The 20862-nt window shown below is 41.5% G+C and overlaps 1 protein-coding gene and 1 pseudogene across 1 annotated transcript; both read right to left on the bottom strand.

Moving 5' to 3' along the window:
- Window positions 1-1395: 1395 nt before the first annotated feature.
- Window positions 1396-10881, bottom strand: LOC115134859 (zinc finger protein 501-like). The gene is made up of 2 exons (XM_065020283.1): window positions 10316-10881; window positions 1396-2595 (listed from the first exon to the last, which is right to left on the bottom strand). The coding sequence occupies exons 1-2, from the start codon at window positions 10641-10643 to the stop codon at window positions 1529-1531; spliced, it is 1395 nt and encodes a 464-aa protein (XP_064876355.1). The 5' UTR covers window positions 10644-10881; the 3' UTR covers window positions 1396-1528.
- LOC135572478 (uncharacterized) lies at window positions 2537-5702 on the bottom strand (annotated as a pseudogene).
- Window positions 10882-20862: the final 9981 nt, after the last annotated feature.

The following is a 20862-nucleotide window of genomic DNA, read 5'->3' on the forward strand; positions in this document are numbered from 1 at the left end:
ACACGCTAACAACAAGTGGCTATTTGGACATAAATGATGGACTTTATGGAACTTTATGGAACAAATCAGTCATTTATTGTCAAAATGGGATTCCTGGGAGTGCCTTCTGATGAAGATCATCAAAGGTAAGTGAATATTTCGAACTTCTTTTGACTCCAAAATGGCGGATATTTCTCTGGCTGGATTGGGCTCTGAGCGCCGTTTTCAGATTATGCTTTTTCCGTAAAGTTTAAAAAAAATCTGACACAGTGGTTGCATTAAGGAGAAGTCTATCTTCAATTCTGTGAATAACACTTGTATCTTTTATCAATGTTTATTATGAGTATTTCTGCAAAATCACCGGATGTTTTGGAATCAAAACATTACTGCACGTAACATGCCAATGTAAACTGAGATTTTTGGATATAAATATGCACATTATCGAACAAAAGATACATGTATTGTGTAACATGATGTCCCATGAGTGTCATCTGATGAAGATCATCAAAGGTAAGTGATTAATTTTATCTATATTTCTGCTTTTTGTGACTCCTACCTTTTTTGACTTGGCTATGACCTAACATAATCATATGTTGTGCTTTCGCTGTAAAGCATTTTTGAAATCGGACAAGATGGGTAGATTAACAAGATGTTTATCTTTCATTTGCTGTATTGGACTTGTTAATGTGTGAAAGTTACATACTTGTAAAAAAATATTTTTGGATTTCGCAAGCTGCCTTTTCGGCGGAATGTTGTCGAGGGGTTCCGCCCTAGAAAGGTTAATATGTATTGGCAATAATTCACTTAATGGTGAGGCATGGAATAATAAAACATGTATCTTTTGTCAGGCTGAATGTTTGAAATATAAGGTGACTTGAGTCATGCTACTTCAGTAGTGGAATAAAGACAATTAGCACTTGAATGTTGTCAAGATATGCTGGAGTGATGTAGGATTGTTAATAAAATTGATTATAGACCAATTTATTATACTGCGTCCATGTGTATAGGCTGCAAGAACATCAATTATATTTTGCTAAATTGGAATAGCGTAATGTAAAAACACAGTTTTAATGTGTTCAAATCAATAACCAAAATGCAGAAACAGTTTGGATATATTGAAAACCTAAACATTTTGAAGTGTTGCATTTTGATTCAAGTGAATCACCAACGTGTTAAGTGTAACACAACTCCTTTTTTGTTAGTCACTTTTGTTATATTACATAAATAGTAGTCTTTCAATTCAGAGCCTGGATTTTCGCCCTGAGGCTAATATCCATATAATGCTGAAATCAATAGACCAGGGAGCAAACGATTCGGGTTCTACATTGTGACATCATTAAAACACTCCTACTACAATGTTAAAACATTCTGCATTGTGTCATTATTTCATTGATATCATGAAACAACTCCTTCATGTATTTTCTGATGTTTAATCAGATATCTTTTATCAGTGTCTCTCTTACCACATTGATTATAATTAAGAGATGTCTCTCCTGTGTGTGAAGTCAGCTGGCTAGATGTAGTAAAACTCTTCCCACATTGACAACAGTTATAAGTTACAATATTTCTCTCCTGTGTGTGTTCTCTGGTGCACTGTCAGAGAGCCAGATGTAGTAAAACTCTTCCCACATTGATCACAGCTATACGGTTTCTCTCCTGTGTGTATTCTCTGGTGTAAAGTCAGAGAGCCAGATGTAGTAAAACTCTTCCCACATTGATCACAGCTATATGGTTTCTCTCCTGTGTGTATTCTCTGGTGTAAAGTCAGAGAGCCAGATGTAGTAAAACTCTTCCCACATTGATCACAGCTATAAGGTTTCTCTCCTGTGTGTATTCTCTGGTGCACTGTCAGATTGCCAGATTGACCAAAACTCTTCCCACATTGACCACAGCTATAAGATTTCTCTCCTGTGTGTATTCTCTGGTGCACTGTCAGAGAGACAGATGTGGTAAACCTCTTCCCACATTGATCACAGCTATAAGGTTTATTTCCTGTGTGTATTCTCTGGTGCACTGTCAGATTGCCAGATTGACCAAAACTCTTCCCACATTGACCACAGCTATAAGGTTTCTCTCCTGTGTGTATTCTCTGGTGTAAAGTCAGAGAGACAGATGTTGTAAAACTCTTCGCACATTGATCACAGCAATAAGATTTATCTCCTGTGTGTATTCTCTGGTGTGATATCAGGCCGGTTGACTGAGTAAACTTCTTCCCACATTGACCACAGCTATAAGGTTTCTCTCCTGTGTGTATTCTCTGGTGTAAAGTCAGAGTGCTAGATGTAGTAAAACTCTTCCCACATTGATCACAGCTATATGGTTTATCTCCTGTGTGTATTCTCTGGTGTGATATCAGGCCTGTTGACTGAGTAAACCTCTTTCCACATTGACCACAGCTATAAGGTTTCTCTCCTGTGTGGATTCTCTGATGAATTTTAATGCCTGATGAGGAGGTGAATCTCTTCCCACAGTCAGAGCAGCAGTGAGGTCTCTTCCCTGTGGATCTCTGCAGGTGTTTATTGAGGTGTTCTGATCTGGAGAGACTCATCTCTGCCTCTTCAGCATCATGAGGTTGTTGAGGCTCCCCAGAGGATCCACGATAGTCCCGTATCTCTCCTGTGTGAACAACAAAGTCAGACAGCTGGTTAAAGGCCCACAGCAGTGGAAATCCACTGTAAAAGGTGATGACAACAGCGTAGCCATGATGTTGTCCAACAATTGACACCTGTTATGAATGTTAAAATTATTTGACAATTGTCTTAAAATGAGCAAGAATAGTCATATTTTAGTAGTAACATCGATGATTGTAGGCTAGAAATAAGATATTCATGTTATTGAAACTCTAAGCAGTGTGCCAGACGACTTTTGGTCTCCAATATAGGCCCCTTTCTGTGTTTACTAAAATTGCGGCACGAGGGCGATACACATGCAATTTGGTTGTAGAAACTCCTCCCCACTAATGAGGAAACCGATAGTTATGGATGTAAGGTGAAAGCACCAATTTGTAAGTCGCTCTGGATAAGAGCGTCTGCTAAATGACTTAAATGTAATGTAAATGTACTATATCTGATTAGAGCAAAAATGGCAAAGATGTTAGTTTTCACAATGTATTCAGAATGTGAATGGGGGAAAACTCAAGAAGTAACCTCCATTTCCAGGAAGCTTATGAGTGCATTTCAAACTACTTTGGATTATAGTTGTAAGGCTCGCTTGAATGTCCTGCTTAAAATAATGTTTGCTACAGTATTAAGAACCGCGTTAATGACAGTATCCAATTGGGTGTTGTCAAAAAAGTTATGATTTTTAAAATGTATTTTTAATAAAATTTTGTTTTTCACCTTTATTTAACGAGGTAGGCCAGTTGAGAACAAGTTCTCATTTACAACTGTGACCTGGCCAAGATAAATCAAAGTAGTGCGACAAAAAAACAGTTACACTTGGAATAAACAAACGTACAGTCAATAACACAATAGAAAAATCTATATACAGAGTGTGCAAATGGAGTAAGGAGGCACTGCAATATATAGGCCATAGTAGCGAAGTAATCACACATTTGGAAATTAACACTGGAGTGATAGATGTGCAGATGATGATGTGCAAGTAGAAATACTGGTATGCAAAAGAGCAAAAAAAGTCAATAAAAAAATGGGGATGAGGTAGCTAGTTGGATGGGCTATTAACAGATGGGCTGTGTCCAGCTGCAGCGAGCAGTAAGCTGCTCAGATAGCTGATGCTTAAAGTTAGTGAGGGAGATAAGTCTCCAACTTCAGCGATTTTTGCAATTCGTTCCAGTCATTGGTAGCAGAGAACTGCGGCCAAAGAAGGTGTTTGCTTTGGGGATGACCAGTGAGATATACCTCCTGCTTATAGATGACCTGGTGCCAGTGGGTTTGGCGACGAATACGTAGCGAGGGCCGACCGACGAGAGCATACAGTTCGCAGTGGTGGGTGGTATGAGTGACAAAACGGATGGCACTGTGATAGACTGCATTCAGTTTGCTGAGTAGAGAGTTGGAGGCTATTTTGTAAATGATATCGCCGAAGTCAAGAATCGGTAGGATAGTCAGTTTTACGAGGGTATGTTTGGCAGCGTGAGTGAAGGAGGCTTTGTTGCGAAATAGGAAGCCGATTCTAGATTTAATTTTGGATTGGAGATGCTTAATATGATTCTGGAAGGAGAGTTTACAGTCTACATTTAACATTTACATTTAAGTCATTTAGCAGACGCTCTTATCCAGAGCGACTTACAAATTGGTGCATTCACCTTATGACCTCCAGTGGAACAGTAGTGCATCTAAATATTTTCAGGGGGAGGGGGGGTGAGAGGGATTACTTTATCCTATCCTAGGTATTCCTTAAAGAGGTGGGGTTTCAGGTGTCTCCGGAAGGTGGTGATTGACTCCGCTGTCCTGGCGTCGTGAGGGAGTTTGTTCCACCATTGGGGGCCAGAGCAGCGAACAGTTTTGACTGGGCTGAGCGGGAACTGTACTTCCTCAGTGGTAGGGAGGCGAGCAGGCCAGAGGTGGATGAACGCAGTGCCCTTGTTTGGGTGTAGGGCCTGATCAGAGCCTGGAGGTACTGAGGTGCCGTTCCCCTCACAGCTCCGTAGGCAAGCACCATGGTCTTGTAGCGGATGCGAGCTTCAACTGGAAGCCAGTGGAGGGAGCGGAGGAGCGGGGTGACGTGAGAGAACTTGGGAAGGTTGAACACCAGACGGGCTGCGGCGTTCTGGATGAGTTGTAGGGGTTTAATGGCACAGGCAGGGAGCCCAGCCAACAGCGAGTTGCAGTAATCCAGACGGGAGATGACAAGTGCCTGGATTAGGACCTGCGCCGCTTCCTGTGTGAGGCAGGGTCGTACTCTGCGGATGTTGTAGAGCATGAACCTACAGGAACGGGCCACCGCCTTGATGTTAGTTGAGAACGACAGGGTGTTGTCCAGGATCACGCCAAGGTTCTTAGCGCTCTGGGAGGAGGACACAATGGAGTTGTCAACCGTGATGGCGAGATCATGGAACGGGCAGTCCTTCCCGGGAGGAAGAGCAGCTCCGTCTTGCCGAGGTTCAGCTTGAGGTGGTGATCCGTCATCCACACGGATATGTCTGCCAGACATGCAGAGATGCGATTCGCCACCTGGTCATCAGAAGGGGGAAAGGAGAAGATTAATTGTGTGTCGTCTGCATAGCAATGATAGGAGAGACCATGTGAGGTTATGACAGAGCCAAGTGACTTGGTGTATAGCGAGAATAGGAGAGGGCCTAGAACAGAGCCCTGGGGGACACCAGTGGTGAGAGCACGTGGTGTGGAGACGGATTCTCGCCACGCCACCTGGTAGGAGCGACCTGTCAGGTAGGACGCAATCCAGCGTGGGCCGCGCCGGAGATGCCCAACTCGGAGAGGGTGGAGAGGAGGATCTGATGGTTCACAGTATCGAAGGCAGCCGATAGGTCTAGAAGGATGAGAGCAGAGGAGAGAGAGTTAGCTTTAGCAGTGCGGAGCGCCTCCGTGATACAGAGAAGAGCAGTCTCAGTTGAATGACTAGTCTTGAAACCTGACTGATTTGGATCAAGAAGGTCATTCTGAGAGAGATAGCGGGAGAGCTGGCCAAGGACGGCACGTTCAAGAGTTTTGGAGAGAAAAGAAAGAAGGGATACTGGTCTGTAGTTGTTGACATCGGAGGGATCGAGTGTAGGTTTTTTCAGAAGGGGTGCAACTCCTAGCCATTGCTTTCCTAACCAGACACCTAGGTATTTGTAGTTGTCCACATATTCTAAGTCAGAACCGTCCAGAGTAGTGATGCTAGTCGGGCGGGTGGGTGCGGGCAGCGATCCGTTGAAGAGCATGCATTTAGTTTTACTAGCGTTTAAGAGCAGTTGGAGGCCACAGAAGGAGTGTTGTATGGCATTGAATCTCGTTTGGGGGTTTGTTAACACAGTGTCCAAAGAAGGGCCAGATGTATACAGAATGGTGTCATCTGGTAGAGGTGGATCAAGGAATCACCTGCAGCAAGAGCGACATCGATGATATATACAGAGAAAAGAGTCGGCCCGAGAATTGAAGTTGATGAAGATGGCTGCACAGTAGTGTATTTTATCGATGGCGGTTATATCGTTTAGTACCTTGAGCGTGGAAGAGGTGCACCCATGACCAGCTCGGAAACCGGATTGCACAACGGAGAAGGTACGGTTGGATTCTAAATGGTAAGTGATCTGTTTGTTAACTTGGCTTTCAAAGACTTTAGAAAGGCAGGACAGGATGGAAAAAGGTCTGTAACAGTTTGGTATAGAGTGTCACCCCATTTGAAGAGGGGGATGACTGCGGAAGCTTTCCAATCTTGAGGAATCTTGGACGATATGAAAGAGAGGTTGAACAGACTAGTCAAAAAATTCTCGATTATCGTGGAGTTATCGGTGGTGACAGTGTTTCCTAGCCTCAGTGCATTGGGCAGCTGGGAGGAGGTGCTCTTATTCTCCATGGACTTTACAGTGTCCCAAAACTTTTCGAAGTTAGAGCTACAGGAAGGCAAATCTCTGTTTAAAAAAAGCTAGCCATTGCTTTCCTAACTGACTGTGTGTATTGGGTCCTGACTTCTCTGAAAAGTTTAATATCGCAGGGACTATTCGACACTAGTGCAGTACACCACAGGATGTTTTTGTGCTGGTCGAGGGCAGTCAGGTCTGGAGTGAACCAAGGGCAATATCTGTTCTTAGTTCTACATTTTTTGAAAGGGGCATGCTTATTTAAGATGGTGAGGAAATTACTTTTAAAGAACAACCAGGCATCCTCTGCTGACGGGATGAGGTCAATATCCTTCCAGGATACCCGGGCCAGGTTGATTAGAAACGCCTGCTCGCAGAAGTGTTTTAGGGAGCGTTCGACAGTGATGAGGGGTGGTCGTTTGACCACGAACCCATAACGGATGCATACAATGAGGCAGTGATTCCTGAGATCCTGATTGAAAACAGCAGAGGTGTATTTGGAGGGCAAGTTGGTCAGGATAATATCTATGAGGGTGCCCATGTTTACGGATTTAGGGTTGTACCTGGTGGGTTCCTGGATAATTTGTGTGAGATTGAGGGCATCTAGTTTGGATTGTAGGATGGCCGGGGTATTAAGCATATGCCAGTTTACAGAACGAACTATGCAGATAGATGGAGGGCAATCGAGTCACATATGATGTCATGGGCACAGCTGGGAGCTGAGGTGGCAATAGTGAGAGATTTCTGGAGAATTTAATTTAAACAAATTTAGGGAGGAGGCTTCTGATGTTAACATGCATGAAACCAAGGCTTTTACGGTTACAGAAGTCAACAAATGAGAGCGCCTGGGGACACACAGAGCCTGGGTTAACATCTACATCACCCGAGGAACAGAGGAGTAGGATGAGTGTACGGCTAAAGGCTAACTGGTCGTCTAGTGTGTTGCGGACAGAGAATTAAAGGAGCAGATTTCTTGGCGTGGTAGGATAGATTCAATGCATAATGTACAGACAGGGGTATGGTAGGGTGTGGGTAGTGGAGGTAAACCTAGGCATTGAGTGATGATAAGAGAGGTTGCATCTCTGGAGGCACTTGTTATGATAGGTGAGGTCACCGCATGTGTGGGAGGTGGGACAAAAGAGCTCTCTGAGGCATGTTGAGTGGGACTAGGGGCTCTGCAGTAAAATAAAACAATGATAACTACCATAAACAGTATACAAGGCATATTTACATTAGAGAGAGACAAAGTGAGGCATAAAGCAATTACAGGTGTTGGGAGAGCAAGCTAAGACAACAATGGGTAAGACAACAACAACAGGTACAATGGTGATGAATGGGCAGAGAGGGTCAGTTAACTTCACACAGGGCCTGAGTTCGAGGCTGGGGCCGACAGATAAACAAAATAAACAAAATTGAGTACCGTGATTAATGAACAGTCCAGCAGGCATCAGCTTTGTAGCTAAGTGATCATAGGGTCCAGTGAACAGCAATATATGAACCAGGGAAGCCTTTAGGTAGTCATTACTATGCTAGCTGGGAGATGAGCCTGGCTTAAGGCTAACTGGTGCTAGCGTCGGAACAAGGGCATCACCGATGATTATTTACGTTTTAGGGTACCTGAGATTGGTTTAGGAACGTGGTTTGAAATGTTTGGACCAAGTTTACAGGTAAGTTATTAGATACTTTGTAGGCATGTTGGGCGAGTTGAAACCGGTGTATTTCTGAATCAAAAGCACCAAATAAATTGACATTTTTGGGACATGAAGAAGGACATTATCGAACAAAAGGACTATTTGTGATGTTTCGGGACATTTTGGAGTGCCAACAGAAGAAGAACTTGAAAGGTAAGGCATTAATTATATCGCTATTTCTGACTTTTGTGTTGCACCTGCCTGGTTGAAAAAGCATTTTCATGTGTTTGTATGCGGGCGCTGTCCTCAGATAATCGCATGGTGTGCTTTCGCTGTAAAGCCTTTTTGATATCTGACACTTTGGCTGGATTAACAAGAAGTTAAGCTTTCTTTTGATGTATAACATATATTTTCAAGAATGTTAAATATTTGAATTTAGTATTTTTGAATTTTGCGCTCTGCAATTTCACCGGATGTTGGCCAGGTGGGACGGTAGCGTCCCACATACCCTAGAGAAGTTAAAGGCAGTCAACTTAGTGTATGTAAACTTCTGACCCACTGGAATTGTGAAACAGTGAAACAGCGAATAAGTGAAATAATCTGTCTGTAAACAATTGTTGGAAAAATTACTTGTGTCATGCACAAAGTAGATGTTCTAACCGACTTGCAAAAACTATAGTTTGTTAACAAGAAATGGTTGAAAAACGAGTTTAATGACTCCAACCTAAGTGTATGTAAACTTCCGACTTCAACTGTATGAAACAGGGAAGCCGTTAGGTAGTCGTTACTATGCTAGCCAGGAGATGCGCCTGGCTCGAGGCTAACTGGTGCTAGCGTCGGGACAAGGGCATCACCGACGTCCGGCAAAGGCCGGTTGACGGCATATCGGACAGAATTACGGCAGCAGACCAGACGTGATGGATCGGCGGGGCTCCGTGTTGACAAAGGGTCCAAGCCAATTGGCAAAAGAGGTATTGTAGCTGGAGTAATTTTGTTTGCTAGCTGAGAAATGCACCTGGCTTGAGGCTAACTGGTACTAGCTTCGGGACAAGGGCGTTAGCCACTATAGCCAATCCGGTGCGTCCGGTGCAAAGGTCCAGAGCTTATGGCAGGAATCCGGTGATGTAGTGGCTCCTAGTCGTCTTAGTGAAGAGTCTGGGAGGCATCAGCTGTGTAGCCGAGTGATCATAGGGTCCACTGAGCAGGCCGGGAGATGGCTCAAGGCTAGCTTCGGGACTGGGCCACTCGGTAGCAGCTAGCTAGGTGCGATTATCCAGTGTAATGGTCCAGAGCTTACGGCAGGAATACAGTGAAGTAGTGGAGAAATACAACCCAATATGCTCAGGGTTGATATCGCGCTGTGTAGAATAGAGGTCGACCGATTAAATCGGAATGGCCGATTAATTGGGGCCGATTTCAAGTTTTCATTACAATCGGTGATCGGCATTTTTGGACACAGATTGTGGACGATTACATTGCACTCCACAAGGAGGCTGACTACCTGTTATGTGAATGCATCAAGGAGCCTTCAACCTAAAACTTCTGAACTGGGAATATTGAAGACACATGAAAGCTGGTGGTTCCTTTTAACATATGTTCTCATGTTATTTGAGACTAAAATTATTTTATATATGGATTATATTAAGTTAAAATAAGTGTTCATTGTTCATTCAGCATTGTTGCAATTGTCAATATTACAAAAATGTGGGTGTATATAAATATATATAAAAATATACATAAATCGGCCGATTAACCGGTATCGCCTTTTTTTGGTACTCCAATAATCGGTATCGGCATTGAAAAATCATAATCGGTCGACCTCTAGTAGAAACAATAACAAAGCGTACTCCCTGCCCGTTTCGGTAAAAAGCTGAGGGATGGGGCTGGAGAAATGCAACCATCCATGACATCAACATTATAGCTTTAACCATGTTTTGAGGATATACAGTGTTTGTTTATATTTACTGACAAACATTGGAGTAAAACAAAAAGCTGATTGCTCCTTTAAAGACTACATATTGGGACAATCTAATAAGAGATATTGAGGACTACAGTATTTAAGACATTGTCATTGGATGCATTTGATCAATTGTTAACGTTTTGTTGATGGTCCACTCTTGATGTTCTACACGTTACAGTGTAGCTTCAGCCATTCCTACAGAACAACATTCAAGTGTAGAACCCCTTTACTGCATATTGGTTCAACGACTGCAGAGACGGTACTTACTGGTGTTAAACAGATCTCCAACCTCCTCTTCTTCCTCCAATGTGACAGTCATCTCCCCCTTCTCTTTCACGCCATAAACTGCATCCTCCGCCTCTTTCTCTTCCTCCTCTTCTTTTACTGTAACATCCTCCTCCTCTTTCACTCTGAACGCGTCTTCCTCTTCTTTCACTGAAACGTCTTTCTCTTCTTCTTTCACGGTAACAGCCTCACCCTCTAATTCTTTTTGTATTGTAACATCCTTCTCTTCCTCCTCCTCTTTGACGAGAGCTTCTTTCTCCGTCCAGCAGACCTCTTCTTTATCAGGAGGAGAGTAGCTTAGTGAACTCATGGTCGGGGATGTTAGCTAGCTAGCATTAGCGACTAGCTTAGTTCTAAGATAACTTAGCAAACCAGCTAGCTGACAAACAACGAAAACATATAATTAAATGGGCCAACAAGTACATACGACAGAAGTGTGTTTAATAGACAGCGACTAATATACACCAAAAACAGAGTAAAGAGCGTGAATGTTGTAGCTATGTTTGCTAGAAAGCTACCGAGGTGTCTGACTAGCTGTTGTTGTTGGAGCGTCCCGTCCACTAGATTATACGTCACACTGGCAGCGTCGCCTGTATCTAAAATACGCACATCGCCATCTGCTGACTGGAGAGGGCAACGCAGTTGAGGAACCAAAATGTACATTTTTAATTTATTTCATAAAGGTTTGATATTATATTAACTCGTTCAAAGAGAAGCATGTGTTGATTGTTGTAAATTCTCACTCATTAAAAACGAATCAAACTTTACACTCACTACATATTTGCTTTGAACCATACTTCTGACATGGATCATTTTTCAATTCGTCCAATTTTTCATGACTTTGTCAATCAACTTGTTCTTAATAAATATAAATCATGGTTTAGTGTTTCTGTATCAATATGGACTATTAACAAATTCAACAAATTCAAATCATTTGGAGTCATGTTGACTGTTTATTTCATATCAAAATCACATTTTATTGGTCACTTACACGTGTTTAGCAGATGTTATTGCGGGTGTAATGAAATACTTGTGTTTCTAGCTCCGACAGTGCAGTAATATCTGACAAGTTATATCTAACAATTTCACAACATATAACCAATACACACAAATCTAAGTATTTGAATCTAAGTTTCTCTGTAGACATGGTCCATCCCACCAGAGGGTGGAGGGGCTCCTGTATCAGTGGTTTTGACCAGATAGACACCTGCAGACACACAGTATAGTGCCTCCCATGTACTCTCCTAAGATTGGACTTTTCTATACCACGTATCATGCCATTGGTATACAGTGCATTTGTTAACTATTCAGACACCTTCCCTTTTTCCACATTTTGTTACGTGACAGCCTAATTCTAAAATTGATTATTTTTTCCCCTCTTCAATCTACACACAATACCCCATAATGACAAACCAAAAACTTTTTTTTGAAACATTTTTGCAAATGTATTTACTTAATTATTCAGACCCTTTACTATGAGACTCGAAATTGAGCTCAGATGCATCCTGATTCCATTGATCATCCTTTAAAAAATATATATATATTTCACCTTTATTTAATCAGGTAGGCTAGTTGAGAACAAGTTCTCATTTGCAACTGCGACCTGGCCAAGATAAAGCATAGCAGTGTGAACAGACAACACAGAGTTACACATGGAGTAAACAATTAACAAGTCAATAACACAGTAGAGAAAAAAAGGGGGGGTCTATATACAATGTGTGCAAAAGGCATGAGGTAGGCGAATAATTACAATTTTGCAGATTAACACTGGAGTGATAAATGATCAGATGGTCATGTACAGGTAGAGATATTGGTGTGCAAAAGAGCAGAAGAGTAAATAAATAAAAACAGTATGGGGATGAGGTAGGTGAAAATGGGTGGGCTATTTACCAATAGACTATGTACAGCTGCAGCGATCGGTTAGCTGCTCAGATAGCTGATGTTTGAAGTTGGTGAGGGAGATAAAAGTCTCCAACTTCAGCGATTTTTGCAATTCGTTCCAGTCACAGGCAGCAGAGTACTGGAACGAAAGGCGGCCGAATGAGGTGTTGGCTTTAGGGATGATCAGTGAGATACACCTGCTGGAGCGCGTGCTACGGATGGGTGTTGCCATCGTGACCAGTGAACTGAGATAAGGCGGAGCTTTACCTAGCATGGACTTGTAGATGACCTGGAGCCAGTGGGTCTGGCGACGAATATGTGCGAGGGCCAGCCGACTAGAGCATACAAGTCGCAGTGGTGGGTGGTATAAGGTGCTTTAGTGAGCCGAGGTTGGAGTAGCCAGGCGGAAGGCATGGCTAGCCGTTGAGAAATGCTTATTGAAGTTTTCGATAATCATGGATTTATCGGTGGTGACCGTGTTACCTAGCCTCAGTGCAGAGGGCAGCTGGGAGGAGGTGTTCTTGTTCTCCATGGACTTCACAGTGTCCCAGAACTTTTTGGAGTTGGAGCTACAGGATGCAAACTTCTGCCTGAAGAAGCTGGCCTTAGCTTTGCTGACTGACTGCGTGTATTGGTTCCTGACTTCCCTGAACAGTTGCATATCACGGGGACTATTCGATGCTATTGCAGTCCGCCACAGGATGTTTTTGTGCTGGTCGAGGGCAGTCAGGTCTGGAGTGAACCAAGGGCTGTATCTGTTCTTGGTTCTGCACTTTTTGAACGGAGAGGAAAATTACTAAAATGGAGAGGAAGTTACTTTTAAAGAATGACCAGGCATCCTCAACTGACGGAATGAGGTCAATGTCCTTCCAGGATACCCGGGCCAGGTCGATTAGGAAGGCCTGCTCACAGAAGTGTTTTAGGGAGCGTTTGACAGTGATGAGGGGTGGTCGTTTGACTGCGGCTCCGTAGCGGATACAGGCAATGAGGCAGTGATCGCTGAGATCCTGGTTGAAGACAGCGGAGGTGTATTTGGAGGGCCAGTTGGTCAGGATGACGTCTATGAGGGTGCTCTTGTTTACAGAGTTAGGGTTGTACCTGATGGGTTCCTTGATGATTTGTGTGAGATTGAGGGCATCTAGCTTAGATTGTAGGACTGCCGGGGTGTTAAGCATATCCCAGTTTAGGTCACCTAACAGAACAAACTCTGAAGCTAGATGGGGGGCGATCAATTCACAAATGGTGTCCAGGGCACAGCTGGGGGCTGAGGGGGGTCGGTAGAAGGCAGCAACAGTGAGAGACTTATTTCTGGAGAGAGTAATTTTCAAAATTAGTAGTTCGAACTGTTTGGGTATGGACCTGGAAAGTATATGACATTACTTTGCAGGCTATCTCTGCAGAAGACTGCAACTCCTCCCCCTTTGGCAGTTCTATCTTGACGGAAGATGTTATAGTTGGGTATGAAAATCTCTGAATTTTTGGTGGCCTTCCTGAGCCAGGATTCAGACACAGCAAGGACATCAGGGTTAGCAGAGTGTGCTAAAGCAGTGAGTAAAACAAACTTAGGGAGGAGGCTTCTGATGTTGACATGCATGAAACCAAGGCTTTTTCGATCACAGAAGTCAACAAATGAGGGTGCCTGGGGACATGCAGGGCCTGGATTTACCTCCACATCATCCGCGGAACAGAGAAGGACTGGTATGAGAGTGCAGCTAAAGGCTATCAAAACTGGTCGCCTAGAGCGTTGGGGACAGAGAATAAGAGGAGCAGGTTTCTGGGCATGGTAGAATATATTCAGGGCATAATGCGCAGACAGGGGTATGGTGGGGTGCGGGTACAGCGGAGGTAAGCCCAGGCCCTGGGTGATGATGACAGAGGTTGTATCTCTGGACATGCTGGCTGTAATGGGTGAGATCACCGCATGTGTGGGAGGTGGGACAAAGGAGTTATCAGGGGTATGAAGAGTGGAACTAGGGGCTCCATTGTGAACTAAAACAATGATAACTAACCTGAACAACAGTATACAAGGCATATTGACATTTGAGAGAGACATACAGCGTGGCATACAGTAATCACAGGTGTTGAATTGGGAAAGCTAGCTAAAACAGTAGGTGAGATAACAACAGCTAATCAGCTAACACGACAACAGCAGGTAAAATGGCGTTGACTAGGCAACGGGGCCAACAGATAAAACAAACAAGCAGAATGGAGTACCGTGATTAATGGACAGTCCAACGTGCATCAGCTATGTGGCCAAGAGATCAGTGTCCAGGGGGCAGCGGTGGATGGGGCAGGGAAGTTGGACTGGCGAGTGTTATCCAGGTTTTTTTTTAAACTAACAATGACTAAATAGCTTGTAGCTAGTTAGCTGGTTAGCTTCTGGAGGTTCTTGAGTTTGTTCTAAAAAATTAAAAATAATAGCGATTCCGTATCACATTGGGTGAGGCAGGTTTCCGGAAGGTATAAACAAATTAAAAATCAAAAAGAGATAGAAAGTAAATATGGGTGTTTGGGACGCGGAAATTCAGACGGTTAGCAGGCCTGTGCTAGCAAGCTAACAGTTCGTAGATAGCTAGATAGCTAGTTGTGAAGATCCAGCTGAAAAATGATCCGTTTGCGGTGGGAATCCGGGGATGAATCCGGGAATGAAAAATAAATAGGTCCGTTATGCTCTGGTTAGAGTCGCGTTGTTCGAACTGGTGAGAGCTTTCCGGGCTGAAGGTTAGCTGATGACCGGTTAGCTGAAGACCGCTAGCATAGCTGGCTAGCTTCAGTTGAGGGGTTCCGGTTCCGAAGTAAATATAAATACTTTAGGAAAAATAGCTACATTGGGTGAGGCGGGTTGCAGGAGAGTATTTGGAAGCTTAGGTTTAGCAAAAAGTTTTTAAAGAGATATGCGAAGGAAAATATGTAAAAAACGAAAAATATACGATATATACAGGGGACACGACACGACAGGACGACTTACTGCTACGCCATCTTGAGATGTTTCTACAACTTGATTGGAGTCCACTTGTGGTAAATTTAATTGATTAGACATGATTTGGAAAGGCACACACCTGTCTATATGAGGTCCCACAGATTACAATGCATGTCAGAGCAAAATCCAAGCCATGAGGTCAAAGGAATTGTCCATAGAGCTCTGAGACAGGATTGTGTCGAGGCACAGATCTGGGGAAAGGTAGAAAAAATGTCTTCAGCCTTGAAGGTCCCGAAGAACACGGTGGCCTCCATCATTCTTAAATGGAAGAAGTTTGGAACCACCAAGACCACCAACACTCTTCCTAGAGCTGGCCATATGAATGATGGGTTATGAACTAACAGGTATAAATGATGGGTTATGAACTAACAGGTATAAATGATGGGTTATGAATTTACTGGTATAAATGATGGGATGTTTATTAACAGGTACAAATGATAGGTTATCAATTATGGGTTATGACTTAACAGGTATAAATGATGGGTTATGAACTAACATGTATAAATGATGGGGTATGAATGATGGTTTATGAACTAACAGGAATAAATGGGTTGTGTTTTAACAGGTACAAATTATGGGTTATAAATTATGGGTTATGAACAAACAGGTATAAATAATGGGTTATGAATTAACAGGTATAAATGATGGGTTACGAACTAACAGGTACAAATGATGGGTTATAAATGATGGGTTATGAATTAACAGGTAAGAATTATGGGTTATGAACTAACAGGTATAAATGATGGGTTATGAACTAACAGGTATAAATGATGGGTTGTGACTTAACAGGTACAAATGATGGGTTATAAACAAACAGGTATAAATAATGGGTTATAAACAAACAGGTATAAATAATGGGTTATGAATTAACAGGTATAAATGATGGGCTATGAATGAACAGGTATTAATGATGGGTTATGAATGAACAGGTATTAATGATGGGTTATGAATGAACAGGTATTAATGATGGGTTATGAATGAACAGGTATTAATGATAGGTCATGAATGAACAGGCATACATCATGGGTTATGAATTAACAGGTATGAATGATGGGTTATGAATGAAAAGGTATGAATGATGGGTTATGAATTAACAGTTATAAATGATGGGTTATGAATTAACAGGTATAAATGATGGGTTATGAATTAACAGGTATTAATGATGGGTTCTGAATGAACAGGTATAAATGATGGGTTCTGAATGAACAGGTATAAATGATGGGTTATGAATGAACAGGTATTAATGATGGGTTATGAATGAACAGGTATTAATGATGGGTTATGAATGAACAGGTATTAATGATGGGTTATGAATTAACAGGTATAAATGATGGGTTCTGAATGAACAGGTATACATCATGGGTTATGAATGAACAGGTATAAATGATGGGTTATGAATGAACAGGTATTAATGATGGGTTATGAATGAACAGGTATTAATGATGGGTTATGAATGAACAGGTATGAATGATGGGTTATGAATGAAAAGGTATGAATGATGGGTTATGAATTAACAGTTATAAATGATGGGTTATGAATTAACAGTTATAAACGATGGGTTATGAATTAACAGGTATTAACGATGGGTTATGAATGAACAGGTATTAATGATGGGTTATGAATTAACAGGTATAAATGATGGGTTATGAACTAACAGGTATAAATGATGGGTTATGAATGAACAGGTATACATCATGGGTTATGAATGAACAGGTATAAATGATGGGTTATGAATGAACAAGTATAAATGATGGGTTATGAATTAACAAGTATAAATGATGGGTTATGAATTAACAGGTATAAATGATGGGTTATGAACTAACAGGTATAAATTATGGGTTATGAACTAACAGGTATAAATGATGGGTTATGAATGAACAGGTATACATCATGGGTTATGAATGAACAGGTATAAATGATGGGTTATGAATGAACAGGTATAAATGATGGGTTATGAATGAACAGGTATTAATGATAGGTCATGAACTAACAGGTATAAATGATGGGTTATGAATTAACAGGTATAAATGATGGGTTATGAATTAACAGGTATACATGATGGGTTATGAATTAACAGGTATTAATGATGGGTTATGAACTAACAGGTATTAATGATGGGTTATGAACTAACAGTTATAAATGATGGGTTATGAATTAACAGGTATAAATGATGGGTTATGAATTAACAGGTATACATCATGGGTTATGAATTAACAGGTATAAATGATGGGTTGTGAATTAACAGGTATAAATGATGGGTTATGAATTAACAAGTATAAATGATGGGTTATGAACTAACAGGTATAAATGATGGGTTATGAATGAACAGGTATAAATGATGGGTTATGAATGAACAGGTATTAAAATGATGGGTTATGAATTAACAGGTATTAATGATGGGTTGTGAATTAACAGATATAAATGATGGGTTATGAATGAACAAGTATACATCATGGGTTATGAATGAACAGGTATAAATGATGGGTTATGAATGAACAGGTATTATAATGGGTCATGAATGAACAGGTATACATCATGGGTTATGAATTAACAGTTATAAATGATGGGTTATGAATTAACAGGTATACATGATGGGTTCTGAATGAACAGGTATACATCATGGGTTATGAATGAACAGGTATTAATGATGGGTTATGAATGAACAGGTATTAATGATGGGTTGTGAATGAACAGGTATTAATGATGGGTTATGAACTAACAGGTATTAATGATGGGTTATGAACTAACAAGTATTAATGATGGGCTATGAATGAACAGGTATTAATGATGGGTTATGAATGAACGGGTATAAATGATGGGTTATGAATGAACAGGTATGAATGATGGGTTATGAACTAACAGGTATAAATGATGGGTTATGAATTAACATTTATAAATGATGGGTTATGAATGAACAGGTATGAATGATGGGTTATGAACGAACAGGTATAAGTGGGTTATGAATGAACAGGTATAAATGATGGGTTATGAATGAACAGGTATTAATGATGGGTTATGAATGAACGGGTATAAATGATGGGTTATGAATGAACAGGTATGAATGATGGGTTATGAACTAACAGGTATAAGTGGGTTATGAATGAACAGGTATACATCATGGGTTATGAATGAACAGGTATAAATGATGGGTTATGAATGAACAGGTATTAATGATGGGTTATGAATTAACAGGTATTAATGATGGGTTATTAATGAACAGGTATTAATGATGGGTTATTAATGAACAGGTATTAATGATGGGTTATTAATGAACAGGTATTAATGATGGGTTATGAACTAACAGGTATTAATGATGGACTATGAATTAACAGGTATTAATGATGGGTTATGAATGAACAGGTATTAATGATGGGTTATGAATGAACAGGTATTAATGATGGGTTATGAACTAACAGGTATTAATGATGGACTATGAATTAACAGGTATTAATGATGGGTTATGAATGAACGGGTATAAATGATGGGTTATGAATGAACGGGTATAAATGATGGGTTATGAATGAACAGGTATGAATGATGGGTTATGAACTAACAGGTATAAGTGGGTTATGAATGAACAGGTATACATCATGGGTTATGAATGAACAGGTATAAATGATGGGTTATGAATGAACAGGTATTAATGATGGGTTATGAATTAACAGGTATTAATGATGGGTTATTAATGAACAGGTATTAATGATGGGTTATTAATGAACAGGTATTAATGATGGGTTATTAATGAACAGGTATTAATGATGGGTTATTAATGAACAGGTATTAATGATGGGTTATGAATGAACAGGTATTAATGATGGGTTATTGTTACGAATCCCTTTTGGCCCGACAGTCTAGGGGGGATGGTAATGAGACCCGTAACATAACTCATGCAAATTATTATTGTGACAAAGTAAAAGTGTGCACAAAATAACCACGACAACAGAAATCTACCGTCAAACTCTAGGTTTATTTATAAACACACGGTAATGGGGGGAGCAGGAAAAGGGGCTGAGCTGGACCCAAGGAAAGAAACAATAAGTATTCAAAAACACCCCTAAGCTAGACTAGCCTACTTTAACAACAGCTAACTAACTAACCAAAAATACAGTGGGTGGTCCGCCCAGTTCTAACTAGTGTATTTAACAAAGTTCACCTACGGGTAGTGTATGCCCATGGGCGACTTGTCTTGGTTTCCCCCTTTTCCCACCAGCAACACAAACACCATAACCAAAAACAATACTCACAGGTGATGACAAAGTGCTATGGAGGTGCTTTAAACAAAAGAGAGGTTAAGACACAAAGCGAGAGTGAAACACAGACCTACAGACATGGCATTTACAGAGAGATTGAGCTAGAGATTGCCCCAGAGCAAACAAATGATGGGGTTTTTAAACCATGGGGAAGGAACTGTGATAGGGTAGGAAATAGGAGGAGGTGTGTCTTCTGATTGATGATTGATTGTTGATTGATTGGGGAGTGATGATTTTCACCTGTGAGGGGAGAAGGAGAGAAAAGAAATACACACACAGGATACACACACACACACAGGATAACTGTATCCGTAACACTCCCACCCTTAAAAGAGCAACCCTAGGGGTTGCGACTACAGTATTTCAATGAATACTCACAACAAAGCAACAACCTTGCAAAACATACAGAAATCATTTTCACACACGAGATAAAGCATCTGCCAACACATTATCAGAACCCTTTTTGTGGCGGATCTCCAAATTATAATTTTGTACAATCAGCGCCCAACGCATAAGGCGCTGGTTCTGGTTGTACATTCGGTGGAGAAAAACTAAGGGGTTATGGTCAGTATATACAATCACGGGTAGGGCACTGGAACCAATATATACTTCAAAGTATTGCAGAGCCAACAACAAAGCAAGAGCTTCTTGTTCTATTGTCGCATAGTTTGTTTGACATTTATTAAATTTACGTGAAAAATAACAAACGGGATGATCCACTCCACTCTTGTCCTGCTGCAGTAGAACAGCACCAGCACCTCTGGCACTAGCATCTACCTCAAGTTTGAATGGTTGTTCAAAATCTGGAGCAGCAAGTACAGGTGTACTACATAAGAGTGCTTTCGCTGATTCAAAAGCTCTCTTACAATCAGCGGACCACACAAATGATCTAGCCGGACTAACAAATCGGTCAATGGAGCAACTACCGCAGAGAAATTTTTACAGAAGCTACGGTAGTAGCCAACCATCCCTAGAAAGCGGCGTAGCTCTCGTCTGGTGGTAGCTGCAGGGAATGCAGTTATAGCAAAGACCTTGGCATCAACAGGGCGCACCTGTCCATGGCCAACCTCTTTACCGAGATAGGTAACAGTAGCCTTCCCAAACTCGCACTTTGCCAAGTTCAGGGTTAGAGAAGCAGCTGCCAACCGTTCACATACTACCCTTAGCGAGTCAACATGATCTGACCACTCAGACGAATAAATCACTAGGTCATCAAGGTATGCACTACAATTAGGAACGCCAGCTAATACGGAGTTAACCAGTCGTTGGAAAGTGGCTGGTGCATTTCGCATCCCAAAAGCCATGACTGAGTACTGTAGGAAGTTGTCTGGGGTCACAAAGGCAGAAATCTCAGAAGCACGTGAAGTTAACGGAACCTGCCAGTAACCTTTTAAGAGGTCTAACTTAGTTACATACTT

This window comes from Oncorhynchus nerka, linkage group LG2 (genome assembly GCF_034236695.1).
Source record: "Oncorhynchus nerka isolate Pitt River linkage group LG2, Oner_Uvic_2.0, whole genome shotgun sequence".
Classification (NCBI taxonomy): domain Eukaryota; kingdom Metazoa; phylum Chordata; class Actinopteri; order Salmoniformes; family Salmonidae; genus Oncorhynchus; species Oncorhynchus nerka.

Coding starts and splice junctions, on each gene's coding strand:
- LOC115134859 (XM_065020283.1), bottom strand. CDS start 10,643: ATGAGTTCACTAAGCTACTCTCCTCCTGATAAAGAAGAGGTCTGCTGG. Junction 2,596..10,315: donor TGGAGATCTGTTTAACACCA/GTAAGTACCGTC, acceptor TTGTTCACACAG/GAGAGATACGGGACTATCGT.